This window comes from Pelecanus crispus, chromosome 5, assembly GCF_030463565.1.
Source record: "Pelecanus crispus isolate bPelCri1 chromosome 5, bPelCri1.pri, whole genome shotgun sequence".
In the NCBI taxonomy this organism is placed as follows: Eukaryota; Metazoa; Chordata; class Aves; order Pelecaniformes; family Pelecanidae; genus Pelecanus; species Pelecanus crispus.
Genome location: NC_134647.1, coordinates 39,829,288 through 39,843,914, shown reverse-complemented (window position 1 = coordinate 39,843,914; position 14,627 = coordinate 39,829,288). Strand labels below are relative to the sequence as shown.

Sequence of the window (14,627 nt, the reverse complement as noted above, 5' to 3'; positions counted from 1 at the left end):
GACTGTGTCGAACACTTTACAGAAGTCCAAGTAGATGATATCCATTGTTTTTCCCTTGTCCACTGATGCAGTCACTCCTTCATAGAAAGCCACTAGGTTGGTCAGGCAGGACTTGCCCTTGGTGAATCCGTGCGGGCTGTCTCGAATCACCTCCCTGTCCTCCATGTGCTTGAGCATATCTTCTAGGAGGATCTGTTCCATGATCTTCTGAGGCACAGAGGTGAGGCTGACAGGTCGATAGTTCCCAGGGTCCTCCTTTCTTCCCTTTTTAACAATGGGCACAACATTCCCCTTTTTCCAGTCAGCAGGGACTTCACCTGACTGCCATGACTTTTCAAATATCATGGAGAGTGGCTTGGCAACTACATCAGCCAATTCCCTCAGGACTCTGGGATGCATCTCATCCGGTCCCATAGACTTGTGTACACTGAGGTTCTTCAGGTGGTCTCGAACCTGATCTTCCCTTACAGTCGGAGGGGCTTTACCCCCCTGGTCCCCATCTTTTGGTCCATCAGTTTGGGAGGGGTGAGGACAGAGGTTGCCGGTGAAGACCGAGGCAAAGAAGTTGTTGAGTACCTCAGCCTTCTCCTCATCCACTGATACAAGTTCGCCTTTCTTGTTCATCAAGGGGGGTACACTTTCTTTAACCTTCCTTTTCTGGTTGACATACCTGTAGAAGCCCTTCTTGTTATTTTTTACATCCCTTGCCAAATTCAGCTCCATCCTCGCCTTGGCCTTCCTGACCTCCTCCCTATACAACTGGGCCGTTTCCCTGTACTCCTCCCAGGACACCTGTCCTTGCTTCCACTGCCTGTGCAGTTCCCTCTTACCCTTTAGTTTGACCAGCAGGTCTCGACTCAGCCATGCTGGTCTCTTCCCTTCCTTGCCTGATTTCTTACACTTGGGGGACTGAAAGCTCTTGTGCTCTATGGAAGGTGTCCTTAAAGATCTGCCAGCTCTGTTCTGTTCCTCTGTCCCTGAGGACCGTCTCCCAGGGGGTCTTTCTGACTAACTCCTTGAAGAGCTGGAAGTTTGCTTTCCTAAAATTTAGGGTCCTGACTGCACTCCTCGCTTTTCCCATGTCCATCAGGAGCGTGAACTCCACCAACGTGTGATCACTGCAGCCCAAGCTGCCTCCAGTCTTGACATCACTGATGAGCTCACTTGCATTGGTGACCATCAGATCCAGTATCACGTCCCCTCGGGTAGGTGTGTCTGTTACCTGGCTTAGGAATTTGTCGTCTATGTATTCTAGGAATCTCCTGGATTGCCTACAGCTCGCCGTGTTGCTTTTCCAGCAAATGTCAGGGTGATTGAAGTCCCTCAGCAGGACAAGAGTCTGCAAGCACGAAGCCTCATGGAGCTGGAGGAAGAAGGCTTCATCAGCAGGCTCCCCTTGATCAGGCGGCCTGTAGTAGACACCAACCACAAGGTTCCCTTTGTTGCCTCTGTCTCTGACTCTTACCCATAAGCTTTCGACCTGCTCATGGCTATTCTTCAGGGACAGCTCTTCACCCTGTATTGATTTCTTTATGTAGAGGGCAACGCCTCCGCCCCCACTTCCTCGCCTGTCCCTTCTGAACAGCCTGTAGCTATCAATAGCCACATTCCAGTCATGGGATTCGTCCCACCAGGTTTCATTTATGGCAATCAGGTTGTAGCTGTCTAGTAGCACAGCAGCTTCCAGCTCCTCCTGTTTGTTCCCCATGCTGCGTGTGTTCGTGTAGAGGCGTTTCATCTGGGCTGTTGGCCGTGTCACCTTCTTAGTGGAACATCCCTTGTTTCCCTTGGGGTGTTTCACAAAGGTTTCCTTGTGAGCTCTAACTACCTCAGGAGCCCCCAGCTCATCTCTGCCAGACTTCGACTGTGCTGCAGCATCCCCATCACACCTCTGGGTAACAGGTTGAGGGCTCACAGTAGCACCCCGTCCCTCTAACCATTGCGCACCATCCCACAGCTTGTCACAGGCAAGCCTGGTACGTTCCCCCTCCCCCTTCACATCTAGTTTAAAGCCCTGTCAATGAGCCCCACAAGCTCCTGTGCAAAGACCCTCTTTCCCCTTTGAGAAAGGTGGCTCCCATTTGTCGCCAGCAAGCCTGGTGCCATGTAGGCCGTCCCATTGTCGAAGAACCCAAAGTTGTGACGGTGGCACCAGCCTTAGAGCCATGTGTTGAAGAGATTGGATCTGCCTGTTCCTACCAATGTCACCTCCCACAACTGGAAGGAGGGAGGAAAAGATGACCTGTGCCCCCGATTCCCTCACTAACCATCCCAAGGCCCTGAAGTCTCTTTTAATCACCCTTGGGCTGTGCACTGCAACTTCATCACCACCCACGTGGAAGAGCAGTAATGGGTAGTAGTCTGAGGGCCCTACCAGGCTGGGAACTCTCCTGGTGATATGTCTGACCTGGGCTCCTGGGAGGCAGCAGACTTCCCTATGAGGAGGGTCCATCCGGCATATTGGACCCTCCATTCCCCTCAGGAGGGAGTCTCCTATGACTATGACCCGTCTTTTCTTCCTTGTTGAGGTGGTAGTAATATGGGGGGTAGGTCTTTGTGATCTTGGCAACTCTTCGGGTGTAGGTGGATCAACTCCCACATCGTCCACCAACTGGTCCTCCACATCTAGAGCCTCATACCTATTGTGCAGAGGCACCTGGGGGGTCACGGTGGGCAAGAAAAAGGTTCGCTTGCTGCCCCGATTGTGGACTTGTTTCCACTCACCACTTCCCTCTAAGACCCCGCCTACATCTTGGTGGGGGGAGGATATTGGCTCCCTTTGGTCACAGGCTTTCTCTGGAGGCTGTCCCTGGTCAGGTTTCCGGGAGCTCAGAGCATGATTCCACCAGTCTATGTCTTGTTCAGATTCCCTGATGCTCCGTAGCCTGTCTACTTCCTCTCTTAGCTCTGCCACCAAGCCGAGTAGATAATCCACTTGGTCACAGAGCACACAGCTGTTTGCTCCACTGACATCTGTTCCCAGAGCAGGCTGGTGGCACTCCCTGCAGCCAGAGACCTGGATGGCTGTGTGTTTCCCTGGGAAACACTTCTCTTGACAGCTTTCAATGGACACATTTCTGGTTGCTAAGGTCCTGAACTCTTGGCCATTTATGCATAGAAGTGAACTAAAAATGGGCTAGATTTTGCTTTCTCATCACCAGAATCAGTGTTTTCAGGCAAGGTTCACAGAAAGGCTGGTGGGAGTTGTCCTCTGACTGGATGTTTGACAGAAAACCTTCACTTAGCTTGTTGTGCACTAGAGGTCTATTCCTTTAGACTTGAGATTCCTCCTCAGCTGTCTAACATGGGCTCTGATGAATTGGGAGACTTAATTGGTACAAAGTCAGCAGGGAGAAGTAAGAAGCATATGGTGTGTAGGGGGTTCTACAAAATGTATCTCCTACACTTTCAAACATTTAAGCATGTGCTTAACTCTAAGCACTTGATCCTGTTGGAGTCAGCATGGTTGCCCATGCCCTCAGTGTTTGCAGGACAGGGATCACAGTACTGCTTTTTTTTTTTTTTTCCTTTTTTTTAATGTTGCTCCAAAATATGTAGTGAGCCAGATTTGCTTCTGTAAGCACATGAAGGTATCTATTCCTGCATTAATAGGACCTATTGCTTCTCTAAGGTGGTCATGGAATATTTGACCCAGCAGTCTGTAAGCATCACCTTTGAGAGGGAGAGCTTTCAAATGCCTGTATTGTGCTAGTTTCAAGTAAGTGGGGCATCTCTCTCGTGTTGAATTGCATGGGGTAATCGCATACATTTGAATTTGGTGTCAATAATGCAGGCTGTGCCTCTGCAGAGTTGAGTCAGTAAGACTATATGCCCTCTCTGCTGTGTGCAAGTGCTGTGACAAGCAAAGGAGTCTCAGAGGGTATGCCTGCTCTGAGAAATGCAGCAAGTTTAAAGACACATGCCACTTCCAGAAAAGGCTGTGCCCCCATTTAGCAGTGCCCCAGGAGGAGACTAGCTCTGCTCCTGGACAGTGGAGAGCGCATTACTCTAGTGTTGTACCATGCCTTGCTCATCACCAGGCTGTAGCCTGGATGCAAGGTGGGGCACTGACCTGTAGCCAGCTTCTCCTGATGGCACTAGCTTGGTCAGAGCCAAGTGAGTGGTACTTGCCTGATGCTGTTATCATCACATTTGTGCATGAGTCCCTGCTGTGGAATTTTATTTTTCATTCTTAGTTTTTATCCTAGAAAGTTTTGGGTGTAGAGGCACACCTGGCAGCTGGATTTCCAGAACTTTCTGGAGGAATAAATTAATCTCACCATTTAATGGTGCAGCACACTTGTACTCCAGTGTAAATATGCAGTGACTCTACTTACAACACAACAGACCTCTGGTCAAGCTCTTCATTGGAAACTGAACCCAAAAAAGCTCAAATCTCTTATGTGCAAAAGAGATAAAGTCCAAAACCACCCATTCAAAGCCTCTAGTCTCTTTAATCATAAGAGTTTGTCGTGGCTCTGAGGAAACACATGTTAACAAGACTTACAGTGTTATCTTCTCTGTTTGGTCACATATAGCTTCCTTAATATAGCTTCCTAAAGCACAACAAGTGTGGGGGGAGTTTCAAGCATATGGTGGTTAGTGCAAAACTCGAACTAACAGCCCATTAGACTTGCTTAATAACAGGGCCTTGATTTAGACCTCTAGTTATTTCTTGCTGTGCCAGCTAAACTCAGTGTTTCCCCAGAGAAAAAGCAATTGGTCGTGTGAGTGTGCATGTAGGATTTGGACCTGAATGTGCACTGTTACACTTCTGTGCAACAACCATTGATGAAATTGTATCTACTGTAGGTATTCATCTTGCTTTATGCTTGGAGTATGCATGCGAATGTATAGAAAGTTGTGGGTTGTTGGGTTGTTTTTTTTTTTTTAATACCTTCATTTGTTCCTGAGTCCTGCTTCTCCAGTGAGAAGCTGAGAGAATTTGTTGTACACAACCTAGGTGTTGTCACTGTCTCTCAGGAGGGTACAGTGACAGAAACCTGTTTCATCACAGGACATGGGATACGCTATCATACTCACGTGAGCCAAGTTAAAGCATGTAGCTCAGTCCCGCAGTAGTAACCTCAGGGTTGAATCTGCCCTTGCAGCATTCAAGTGTTGTTCGCTGTATTACACAGCAGTAAAATTGGTTATAGAAGCTGTTGCCAAGTCCCAAATAAGACTTTTTCCTGAAAGTGCCCTGTTAAATGTGTGTGCTCATAATGACTATAAAACGGTTCCTGGAAAAACAGCTGTGGCAGTTTATGCTGTTACTGTCCTCCCTCTGTTTGCTACTGTCCCGCTGTGGGACTCAGATATCCTTTGTTGGTCCCTATAGCTGCATCTCTCACTTCATTTTCAGAAATGGTTGAGACATTTCAACGGAAGCTTTCCAGAGAGTATCTGCCAGAGTGGTGAAAAATTGCAGCCCAAGGGTTGAAAGTATAGCAATGCTGTAAAGCAATTGAAAATAATATCTTGCATAAGAAGTACAGGGGAAATATAACAATGAGTATCACTGTCATACGATGAATGTGGGCATGTGTGTTGTTGAGTATATATGTTGTGCTGTCTCTCAGCTTAAGTAATTCTGCAGACTGCATAGGCTAAGACAGCTATAACCTAAAAAATTTGTAAGACCTAGCAGACAAACAAAAGGCATTGAAAATATGTTGGACTGTAATTGGATCTGCCCTGAAGCAGGTCAGATGTGCATTCCAGACAGGTGTTTGCCCTAGCCATTAGAAGCATTGTAAAATTAATGAAAAAAGCAGTGTATTCACTGTAGTATCTCTCCTGTTACCACAGCATAGCTTGTGTTTTCAGAAAAATGCACAGCACAGTATGAAGTCAGCTTTTAAGTACATTTATTTACTCGACAATGATTAGGAAAAACAGGTGGATTGTTCTTTTCTGGCTTATTTTGTTTTGTTTTGTTTGAGGGCATTTTATGGTGGGAACAGTTAGAAGCAGAAGGTTAGGAAACCAAAGATTTTTCAGACTTTGTCCCTGCTTACCAAACTCTTTATCAGGTACATATGTTCATCTGGCTTAACTGGAGCAGTAAAATTTACCCTGGGCTTGCTCAATTGGGACAGCAGATCTGTGATAGTTCTCTGGAACGGGGAGCATGCACTAGCTCTGAGGGATAGCACGTGTATGTGGAGCACTGGAGGGGGACATTGGCTACCTATAAGTGAGTTTCTCCCAGTGCTCTGTGTGGTATGGCCATTGGCACCCAGGAAGCTCATGTGTTAACGAACAAGCCTTCAGAAGGAGTATCTTTTCCCCTCTGCTAGATATTTAAATCTGATACAAGGATATAATCAACATTGCTTCAAATGCTAATTCTCTTGTTAGGTGAAGTCTTCAGCAACAAGAAGATGTGGTTATGAAGCACTGCATTAGAAGGTGCCGGAATCCACCAGCGGTACAGGACTCTTAATGACACAACCTGTTAACATGTTTCAGAGCCTCCTTAAGCAGCTGAGGGAATGTCTTTTGACCGATTCTGATGTTCAGATTTCCTTTAGAGCATGGTTTTGGACTCGGCAGGGTGATGGCTTGCTGTCAGATCTGCCTGGTTCCAGGACCCCAGGGGTCTCAGGAGTTCCCTGTATGCCATCTCTGGTATCTCAGGAACAGTCTGGCCAGGGATGCTTGACCATGTACTGAACTGGTGTACTCATTAACGACGGCATGTGCTGGAAGAGAGTTGTGTCCTGGACCACTCTGGGTGGAGAATAAATTTTCAATATGGACATAAGTATGGCATTATTTTACAGCTAGTGGCACATGCGCCTTGCTGAGTCCACTGATTTACAAACTAAATGGTCAGAGAAACAAAACTGGTATCAAAAGGATGCTCTTCAGGGACCATCTTGCTGGCTAATATTTATGTTCAGTTGTTGGTAGTAATTGTTAGCAATACACATGAAAGTAGGAAAGGGGGAAGTTAAACAATGGGAAGGAAACAACAAACAAGGGGAAAGCCAACAATGTGCGCTTGCAACCCAGAAGGCCAACTGTATCCTGGGCTGCATCAAAAGAAGCGTGGCCAGCAGGTCGAGGGAGGTGATTCTGCCCCTCTACTCTGCTCTGGTGAGACCCCACCTGGAGTACTGCGTCCAACTCTGGGGCCCTCAGCACAAGAAGGACATGGACCTGCTGGAGCGGGTCCCGAGGAGGGCCACCAAAATGATCCGAGGGCTGGAGCACCTCTCCTACGAGGACAGGCTGAGGGAGTTGGGGTTGTTCAGCCTGGAGAAGAGAAGGCTGCGAGGAGACCTTATTGTGACCTTCCAGTACTTAAAGGGTGCCTACAGGAAAGATGGGGAGAATCTTTTTAACAAGGCCTGTTGTGACAGGACAAGGAGTAATGGTTTTAACCTAAAGAAGAATAGATTTAGACTGGATATAGGGAAGAAATTTTTTTACAGTGAGGGTGGTGAAGCACTGGAACAGGTTGCCCAGAGAGGTAGTGGAGGCCCCATCCCTGGCAACATTCCAGGTCAGGTTGGATGGGGCTCTGAGCAACCTGATCTGGTTAAAGCTGTCCCTGCTCACTGCAGGGGGGTTGGGCTAGATGACCTCTAAAGGTCCCTTCCAACCCAAAGCATTCTATGATTTTGTGATTCTAAATACCATCTTATAAGATGTGCTGTAAATGTTACTCAGAGCACCCTTTCTTCTCACAGTCTTGAAGGATCATCCCGGAAGGCTGAAATGAAAATCCTGCTTCATATGGATTTTGAATTACTTTTCAGAAACAAGCAGTCAAATTAAAGGCATTTCAAACATGACTGCAGAATATGGATAGATCAGGAAACAGTTTTAGGTGGGATTTTCAAAGCCATCTAAGGAATGAAGGTGACTTAAGTGACCTGTGAGAAGTGAGTGGCAAGTTCCCTTCATCGTCTGTGTTGACAAGCGCTTTTAGCCTGGATGTAACTATGTGTTGTATCATTACAGTGACGGCCAGCTCTCATGACTTAAATAAGCTCTACCTGTCTAAGCATGTTTTGGCACTCTAATTGCAGGTGCTCTGAGGGCTTCTTCTGGTCTCTCACTGTTGGTTAGCAATTGCATCTCCTCAGACCCCTATTAACATAGCTCTGCTGACAGAAACCAGAGTTGCAGGTCTGGTGACGGCTCACTGGGACCTACAAACTCACCCCTCTTTTTGGGTATGCTATTGTATTACTAAATGCACATGACAGATGGATCAGTGTAAAGCATTAAAATAACATTTATGTTGCTTAATATAATTGTTTAATACAAGGTTGTGTATATAAATCACAGGAGTTGAGCTTAATGTGGCAATAATTAAACCACATTCAAAAGGGGCAGAAGAGAGGAATGATCAACGTGATGGGATTTCTTTATACAAAATAGCATATCTGAGAAGCATAATACCGAGTTGAACGTGGAAGGCTCAATTAAAGTCACTTGCTATTCTCTCTGTCATGAGGCTGGGGGGACACAACAATGGCCGTGCCAAGCTATCTGCGGGATTAACTGCATTCTGCATCAAGGTTTTCCTTTACTAGCCTTCCTTTCGGATATATTAACACTGTAAGCACTGCTGTGAATAGAATATACATACACAGCCTTGGTTTTAAGTAACTCATTTAGATCTTGTAGTACCCCTAGTCTCAGCTGGTCAGGGCTCATTGTAGGCTGCAAAATACATCTTAGAGGTAAGGGCAAGCTGAGCTCCACAACTGCTACCTGTGTCTAAGCTGGCTGGCTTATACTGTCCTGTGTATGGCTGCCACGCACTGCTGTGATAATTAATACCCGAGCAGTGACAGTAGCATGAACAAACTCCAGGAAGAGATTTGGTCTGGCTGGGGAGTTACTCTGGTGATAAGACTTCTTGCTCCTGCAGATAGATGAAGAAGGGTGCCTGACGTCCAACAGGAGCCTTTCAAAGCTGTCACCACCCCTGTCATTTCTCAGATGCTAGTGTGAGCACATGATGTTACAAAGACTCTGACTCCTGGGGGAAAGATAAAGTACCATAACTTAATAATTTCTCTCCCCTCCTCCCCTTTTTTATTTCAACCTTCAAAGGATTTTTTCAGGAGAGAAAGATAAAGTGATCTGGGGCCCAGTTCTCACTCCTGCTCTAGGCTTCCTATGTGACTGTGGATCGTAGGTTGTGCCTTTCTGTACCTCAGTTTCCTTTCCATTGAATTAGAATAGGTACAATTTAAAATCATTTGTGTAATTGTGCCAGCTGAGTATAGAGACAAGATCTGCAGACATAAGGCTACCAAAAGATACGGGAAATTGCAGAGGCCAGTCTTGAAAGATGCCAGTGTCAGACTGCCAAGTCTGTGAGTTTAGGTGCCTTACCTGATTAAACGTTTTAGAAAATTTAATTGGGAACCAGGCTGCAGAGTGCCTAAGTGCCATGGAGATTGTAGCTCTAGGGTCTTTCACGTCCAAACAGATTTTAAAATGGGGACTAGTATTCCTTATTTGCCGAACAGATTTTTAAAATGCTACTAAGTCATAATGTTTCTGTTGTTGTTGTTTGTCTGTTTTGTCTAATTAGGCTCTGGCAGAACAATTGCAATCTCTTTTACTTTGTGTTTGTGTTGTGTGGGATAGACATAACCCTGAATTTAGTTATCCTGTAGATGCGACTTCAATAAAAATAACAATACTTTTACTAATGAGAATAACTATGTGAAGCCAGGATTCATGCTAAATTAGTATCCATTAGTGACTTAGATCTATAATGAAGGTTTCTTTGCTCTCTGTTGTGTGTCTCAATTCATTACAGAGCAGTCCATAATATTTTATTAACAACATTTTTTTTTTTTTCTGGAACCATTGCGCAAAACTATTGGAAGAATATGTGCTTTCCCGTAATACCAGAATGAGACAAATCACACTGCTTGCTTTTATTATTGTACAGAAGTGTCTATCCTTTGGACTCAGATAGACTTGTAAATGGCAAGTAGCTGGAGACTAATGGAACACATGCTTCAAAGCTTTCCATCTGGTCCCTTGGTGAGCAAAAAGAATATATTGTCTATGTTCTAATCAGTCCTCATTATAAAGAAAACTACTCCCACTCCAAGTTCCTGCAGAAACTCTTACCTTTACTCAGAGAGGGAGAGAGCAAGAAGTACTATCCTCTTATGCATCTCCAGGAGAAAAATGAATGGGGTAAAAAGAAAAAATGAGGCAGAGTAATTTTGTGCTCTGTAACTGGATAATGCACCTGTCAACAGGTATTTATTCTAGTGGCCTTCAGTGACATTTTCTAGTGACAGCAGAAGAGAGGCTAAAATTGTTTCAAGGAGACCCTGTACATACGACTTGAGTGAGTGAGAACTATATTCATTTGAATGTGAGCAAAACTACTTAAATTAAGATCCCTTTTCTAATTTGTTACATTGGAATCTTCCTCAGAGTTCCTCCTCCAGTCATCCCATCAAATAGCCCCTATTTATTAATTTATTTATTTTATTTCTTCACATACATTTAAGGAGAAAAAGGAAGGATATACTCCCCCCAATGGAAGCCATCTGCTCTTTTCTTATTGGGGGAAAAAAACTACAATTAGTGTCGTCTTCATCTTTTCATTTTAACAAAAAAAAGAGAGGGAAAGAAAGAGCAAGAACTATTATGCAAATACTCTGCAATTTGGTTTCAAATATTCTTTGTAGTATGATGAGCAATTTCCTTTAATACAAACTCAGCCTACTTGCCAGGACCCTTGTTTTGCCTTAATATAGGGAAGCAAAAAAAAAAAAACTTTTATGAGTTGGGGGGGCATGCTATGTTCTTCTGATGCCAACTTTTTCTCACCCTTTTTTCCTATCTTTCTTTCTTTGGCACTGTTCAGCTGTTATTCTTTAAGTTGTCAGAAAGATGTCCTATAGGTTTTTTAAGAAAGAAAGAGAACCAAAATAGCTTTACAAAGCTGCAGTTTCATCTCACTTTTCATTGTTCCATTGCCATGATGAAGTGGTCTTGAAATGGGGGACTCAGCTTAGTGAATGAGAGAGAAAAGCTTTCTCTCTGTCTTTTTCAAATCCCAGTTGCTTGTGATGGCAGCATTACCTCTAAGAACAGATATGTAGGGTTTTATAAAGTGCTCCAGTGATACTTGTCAGTGGTACTAACTTTAGGGTTGAATAGCATACCCAAGTTCTGGTCCTTGGTATTGGACAACCTAGCTTGCTAGCTGAAAACCTCTGAAAAGTTATGATCTGGAAAAGATAAATAAAGTATAGAAGAAAGAAAGGAATATTATCTCCTGTTCATTGTGTGGGAAGCTGAAGCATGGAAAAAACAAAATAACTCACCCGAGATCTATTGGTAGAGGACTTTGGAAGAATTGGGAGCTGAGCTAAGATGCTCAGATTTAGAAAGCTGCTGCTTTGTATAGTGGTCTACTTGTGTGGCAACATCAGGAGACAGGGAGGACTGCTACTGCAGCTGGGCTACTACTGTACCATCACGACTGCTAGCTTAGGCTATTGCTGTACAACAGTCATACAGATGGCAGCATGGTCATATCCTAATGGCTTAACAAATCTGCTGACTTTCAGTAGGACTTATGAGCATCAGACACATTTGAAAAGCTCATACTAAACCTCCTGATTCTTAACCATTTGCAGGTTGGACTTTGAAAGCTTCAGTTGGCATATAAATGTTACATGCTTAAGCCTGTAAAATACTCGGCATAAAATCTCTGATCCAGTAAGGCATTTTAGCACAGCTTAGTCAAATATCTTGCCAAATGAGGCCTAACTGTCCATCTAACTGTACATGAGTGGCGTAGTTTGCTTGCATAAAAACCAGCTGATGCCCAATGGATTGACCACAGATGGGGAAAATGTATTCAAGAAACAAAATTCAGGGAAGTAAAACAAGACCAATGAGACGTTTAAGCAAAGTCAAGCATGTTACACATACATCTTTGCTTCTGTGGCTGTGACAGCACAGGCAATATAGGGCAGTTCAGAATTTCTGATCTGAGCCTTCGTGGGATCTGTTCAGATAGTCTGACCCATTGCTTGGGGCTCATTACATCAAGCATGCATTACATCCAACTGGATTTTGCCTAGGTATGCCTAGCACTGGATAGACAACACAGGAATTCATGGTGCTTAGGGGACACTGATCCCCTTTAGATGCTCTATGGGAAATGGGAAATCTTCTATGCACGGAGTCTTTCAGCACACTGGAGTAACTGGATCACGTTTGTTGTTACAGGAAGCTCTTATCATGGCCAGCATGGACCACCCACACCTGGTGAGACTCCTGGGTGTCTGCTTGAGTCCGACCATTCAACTTGTCACTCAGCTGATGCCTCATGGCTGCCTGTTGGATTATGTTCATGAACATAAGGATAATATTGGCTCCCAGCTTCTGCTAAATTGGTGTGTCCAAATAGCTAAGGTATGTAGTTCATGCTGTTCTTTGTCATTTCCATAACTAACTGAAAAACATGCCATGCAAAGCAAAAAAAGATACAAAAAAAATTGTTTGTGTTTTTTGGATTTTGTTTGTGGATTATTTTTAGGTGTGTGTTTGTTTTCAAGAAGGTTGGGTAGTTCTTGAAATACACACTATTTAGGCTGCTTACAGTATTATAGCTTAGTTGTTAATATGTAAACCGAAGTGTTTTTCTTGACTGTCTTTCGAACTCAATATTAATGGGGGCTCTTTCGGGGAAAAAAGTGGGCGAAGAAGCCCCCTATGTGACATCTGGGGCTGAGCACAGAATGACTTTTCAGCCTTTTCTACTGTTCACTCTTCATAGATACTGATTTAACCTGATTGTAGTTTTCAACCTTTCTGAATCTGTATTGCCAGTTAAATTCTGATATGCCATCAATTGTCTGCCCCCACACTGCCAAGAAGATAAATATTCACTTCATGTCACTCCTTTGGGAACCACCGTGGTTCTGCTGTGTTTAAGACCTATCACAACAGCTGAGGCTGGAGGGTAATACTGCTCATCTCTCCCATCAGAATGGGAAATCTCAAGGGCTGGATCCTGCTTTGCTTGCTGTCGTGTAATACTTTCTGCCTTCCTGTGGGGTTTTAGGAGCAAGAGTGAAGCTGTTACCATTCAGATACAGACTGCACTTCAGCTGAGCTGGAACAGAGCATAGGTCATAAATGAAGCCCTAATGTAATCTTTGCACAATGTTTTACATATATTTTTAGGTTTGTTTAGATAGTCAGTGCTGTACTAAGATCGAGTTATTGATAATCGGTTGCAGAGAGTAACAAGATCTGGGAGTGTAGGGGGCCATAGTTTGTATCCATTTTAAAGACTTTTGCAACCAGAGTTGTGTACAATGGTGTCACTATGAATGAGAAACTGGAACCCACTTTTTCTTTAGAGTCATTTAGAAGTTATTTAAGTTTCAAATTATTTTGGTGAAAATGCTTGTTACATACAAGTGTGTGCCACAGACTGCCCTCTTACATTAAATCTGCAGCCTTAAGTGAATTTACTACAACATCCATTAAGAAATCTTACTTCAAGTTGTAATGTTAAACTTCTAGCACTGGAGAGAAACCTGGAGATTATTTCACTTATTAAACTGTTCTTATCTCAACCCAGGAGTGTTTCTCACTCTTACTCTTCCGATTCTCTCCCCCATCCCATCAGGATAGGGGGGGTGAGCGAGCGGCTGCGTGGTGCTTAGTTGCTGGCTGGGGCTAAACCATGACAAGCAATTGTTTTGCTGGACAGAATAGCAGCCATCAAGTAAACATTCGCTTCTTTTAAAAACTTAAACACAAAATATTTTCGTGCAAAAGTAAGAAAACTGAGAAATTCAACTAGCCCTGAGTTTTTGTTCAAGAAGAGGAGTTTGAGGTTCATCGTTAATACAGACTTCTTTTATTTCCAGGGTCAGATCTGTTGTCAAACCTTCCTGAAGGTGACAGTAGATGAAGTGGCCATAATGCTGGGTAGAGGGGTTGATCCGTAGAAGGGGTGGGGGGTAATCCAGACCCACATTACGATGTTGCAGCATTTTGTAGATGTGTTAATACCTGTGATTCTTCTGTGGTGTGGTGGTAAAGCAGCCAGAGTTGCATGGAATATTGGAACACACTGATGGGGATTGCTTGTATTTGGAGATTTGCAAGGGTTTATTTAGTGCTGTTATCAGACCAGGGAAGGTGGGGGAGAAAAATACATATTCCTGTTAGAGTCCTTTCTCTCAGCACAACCTCCTTCCCATCTGTTCTCCACTCTCTTGATTGATAGTGACCGTTATTATTTATTACAAAACATTTACACAGTGGCATATGTGAAAAGATAATCCACCTTTGTTTTCACTTTATGTATGCATATGGCCATTGACTCATTGGACTAATAGCTGTACTTGCTTTGCTATGGACTTTACGTGGGCAGCTGATTTAGTGAAGCAAATAGCCTGATCCGTAGTAGAGGCTTACAGAGCTCACAGATCCCTGGAGGGTCTGTGGAAGGCAGGTCATGGTTTTTCCCATGGTGATTCTTATCAAAATGAAATGGGTTCTAAACTGATTTCCATTGTGAATGGTTTCAGCATAATGTGGGGATTGGATTTAGGTACGCTCATTTGAAAATCATTGCCTGCCATTTTCTTGAT

General features: G+C 44.0%; 1 protein-coding gene across 1 annotated transcript in view; it reads left to right on the top strand.

Annotated features, from left to right (window-relative positions):
- The window catches only part of ERBB4 (erb-b2 receptor tyrosine kinase 4), a 429,738-nt gene that overhangs the window by 315,978 nt on the left and 99,133 nt on the right, over positions 1 to 14,627 (top strand). Inside the window, exon 20 of the mRNA XM_075710522.1 lies at positions 12,244 to 12,429. Coding sequence (XP_075566637.1) covers positions 12,244 to 12,429 — 186 coding nt within the window. The remainder of the gene's footprint in view (positions 1 to 12,243; positions 12,430 to 14,627) is intronic.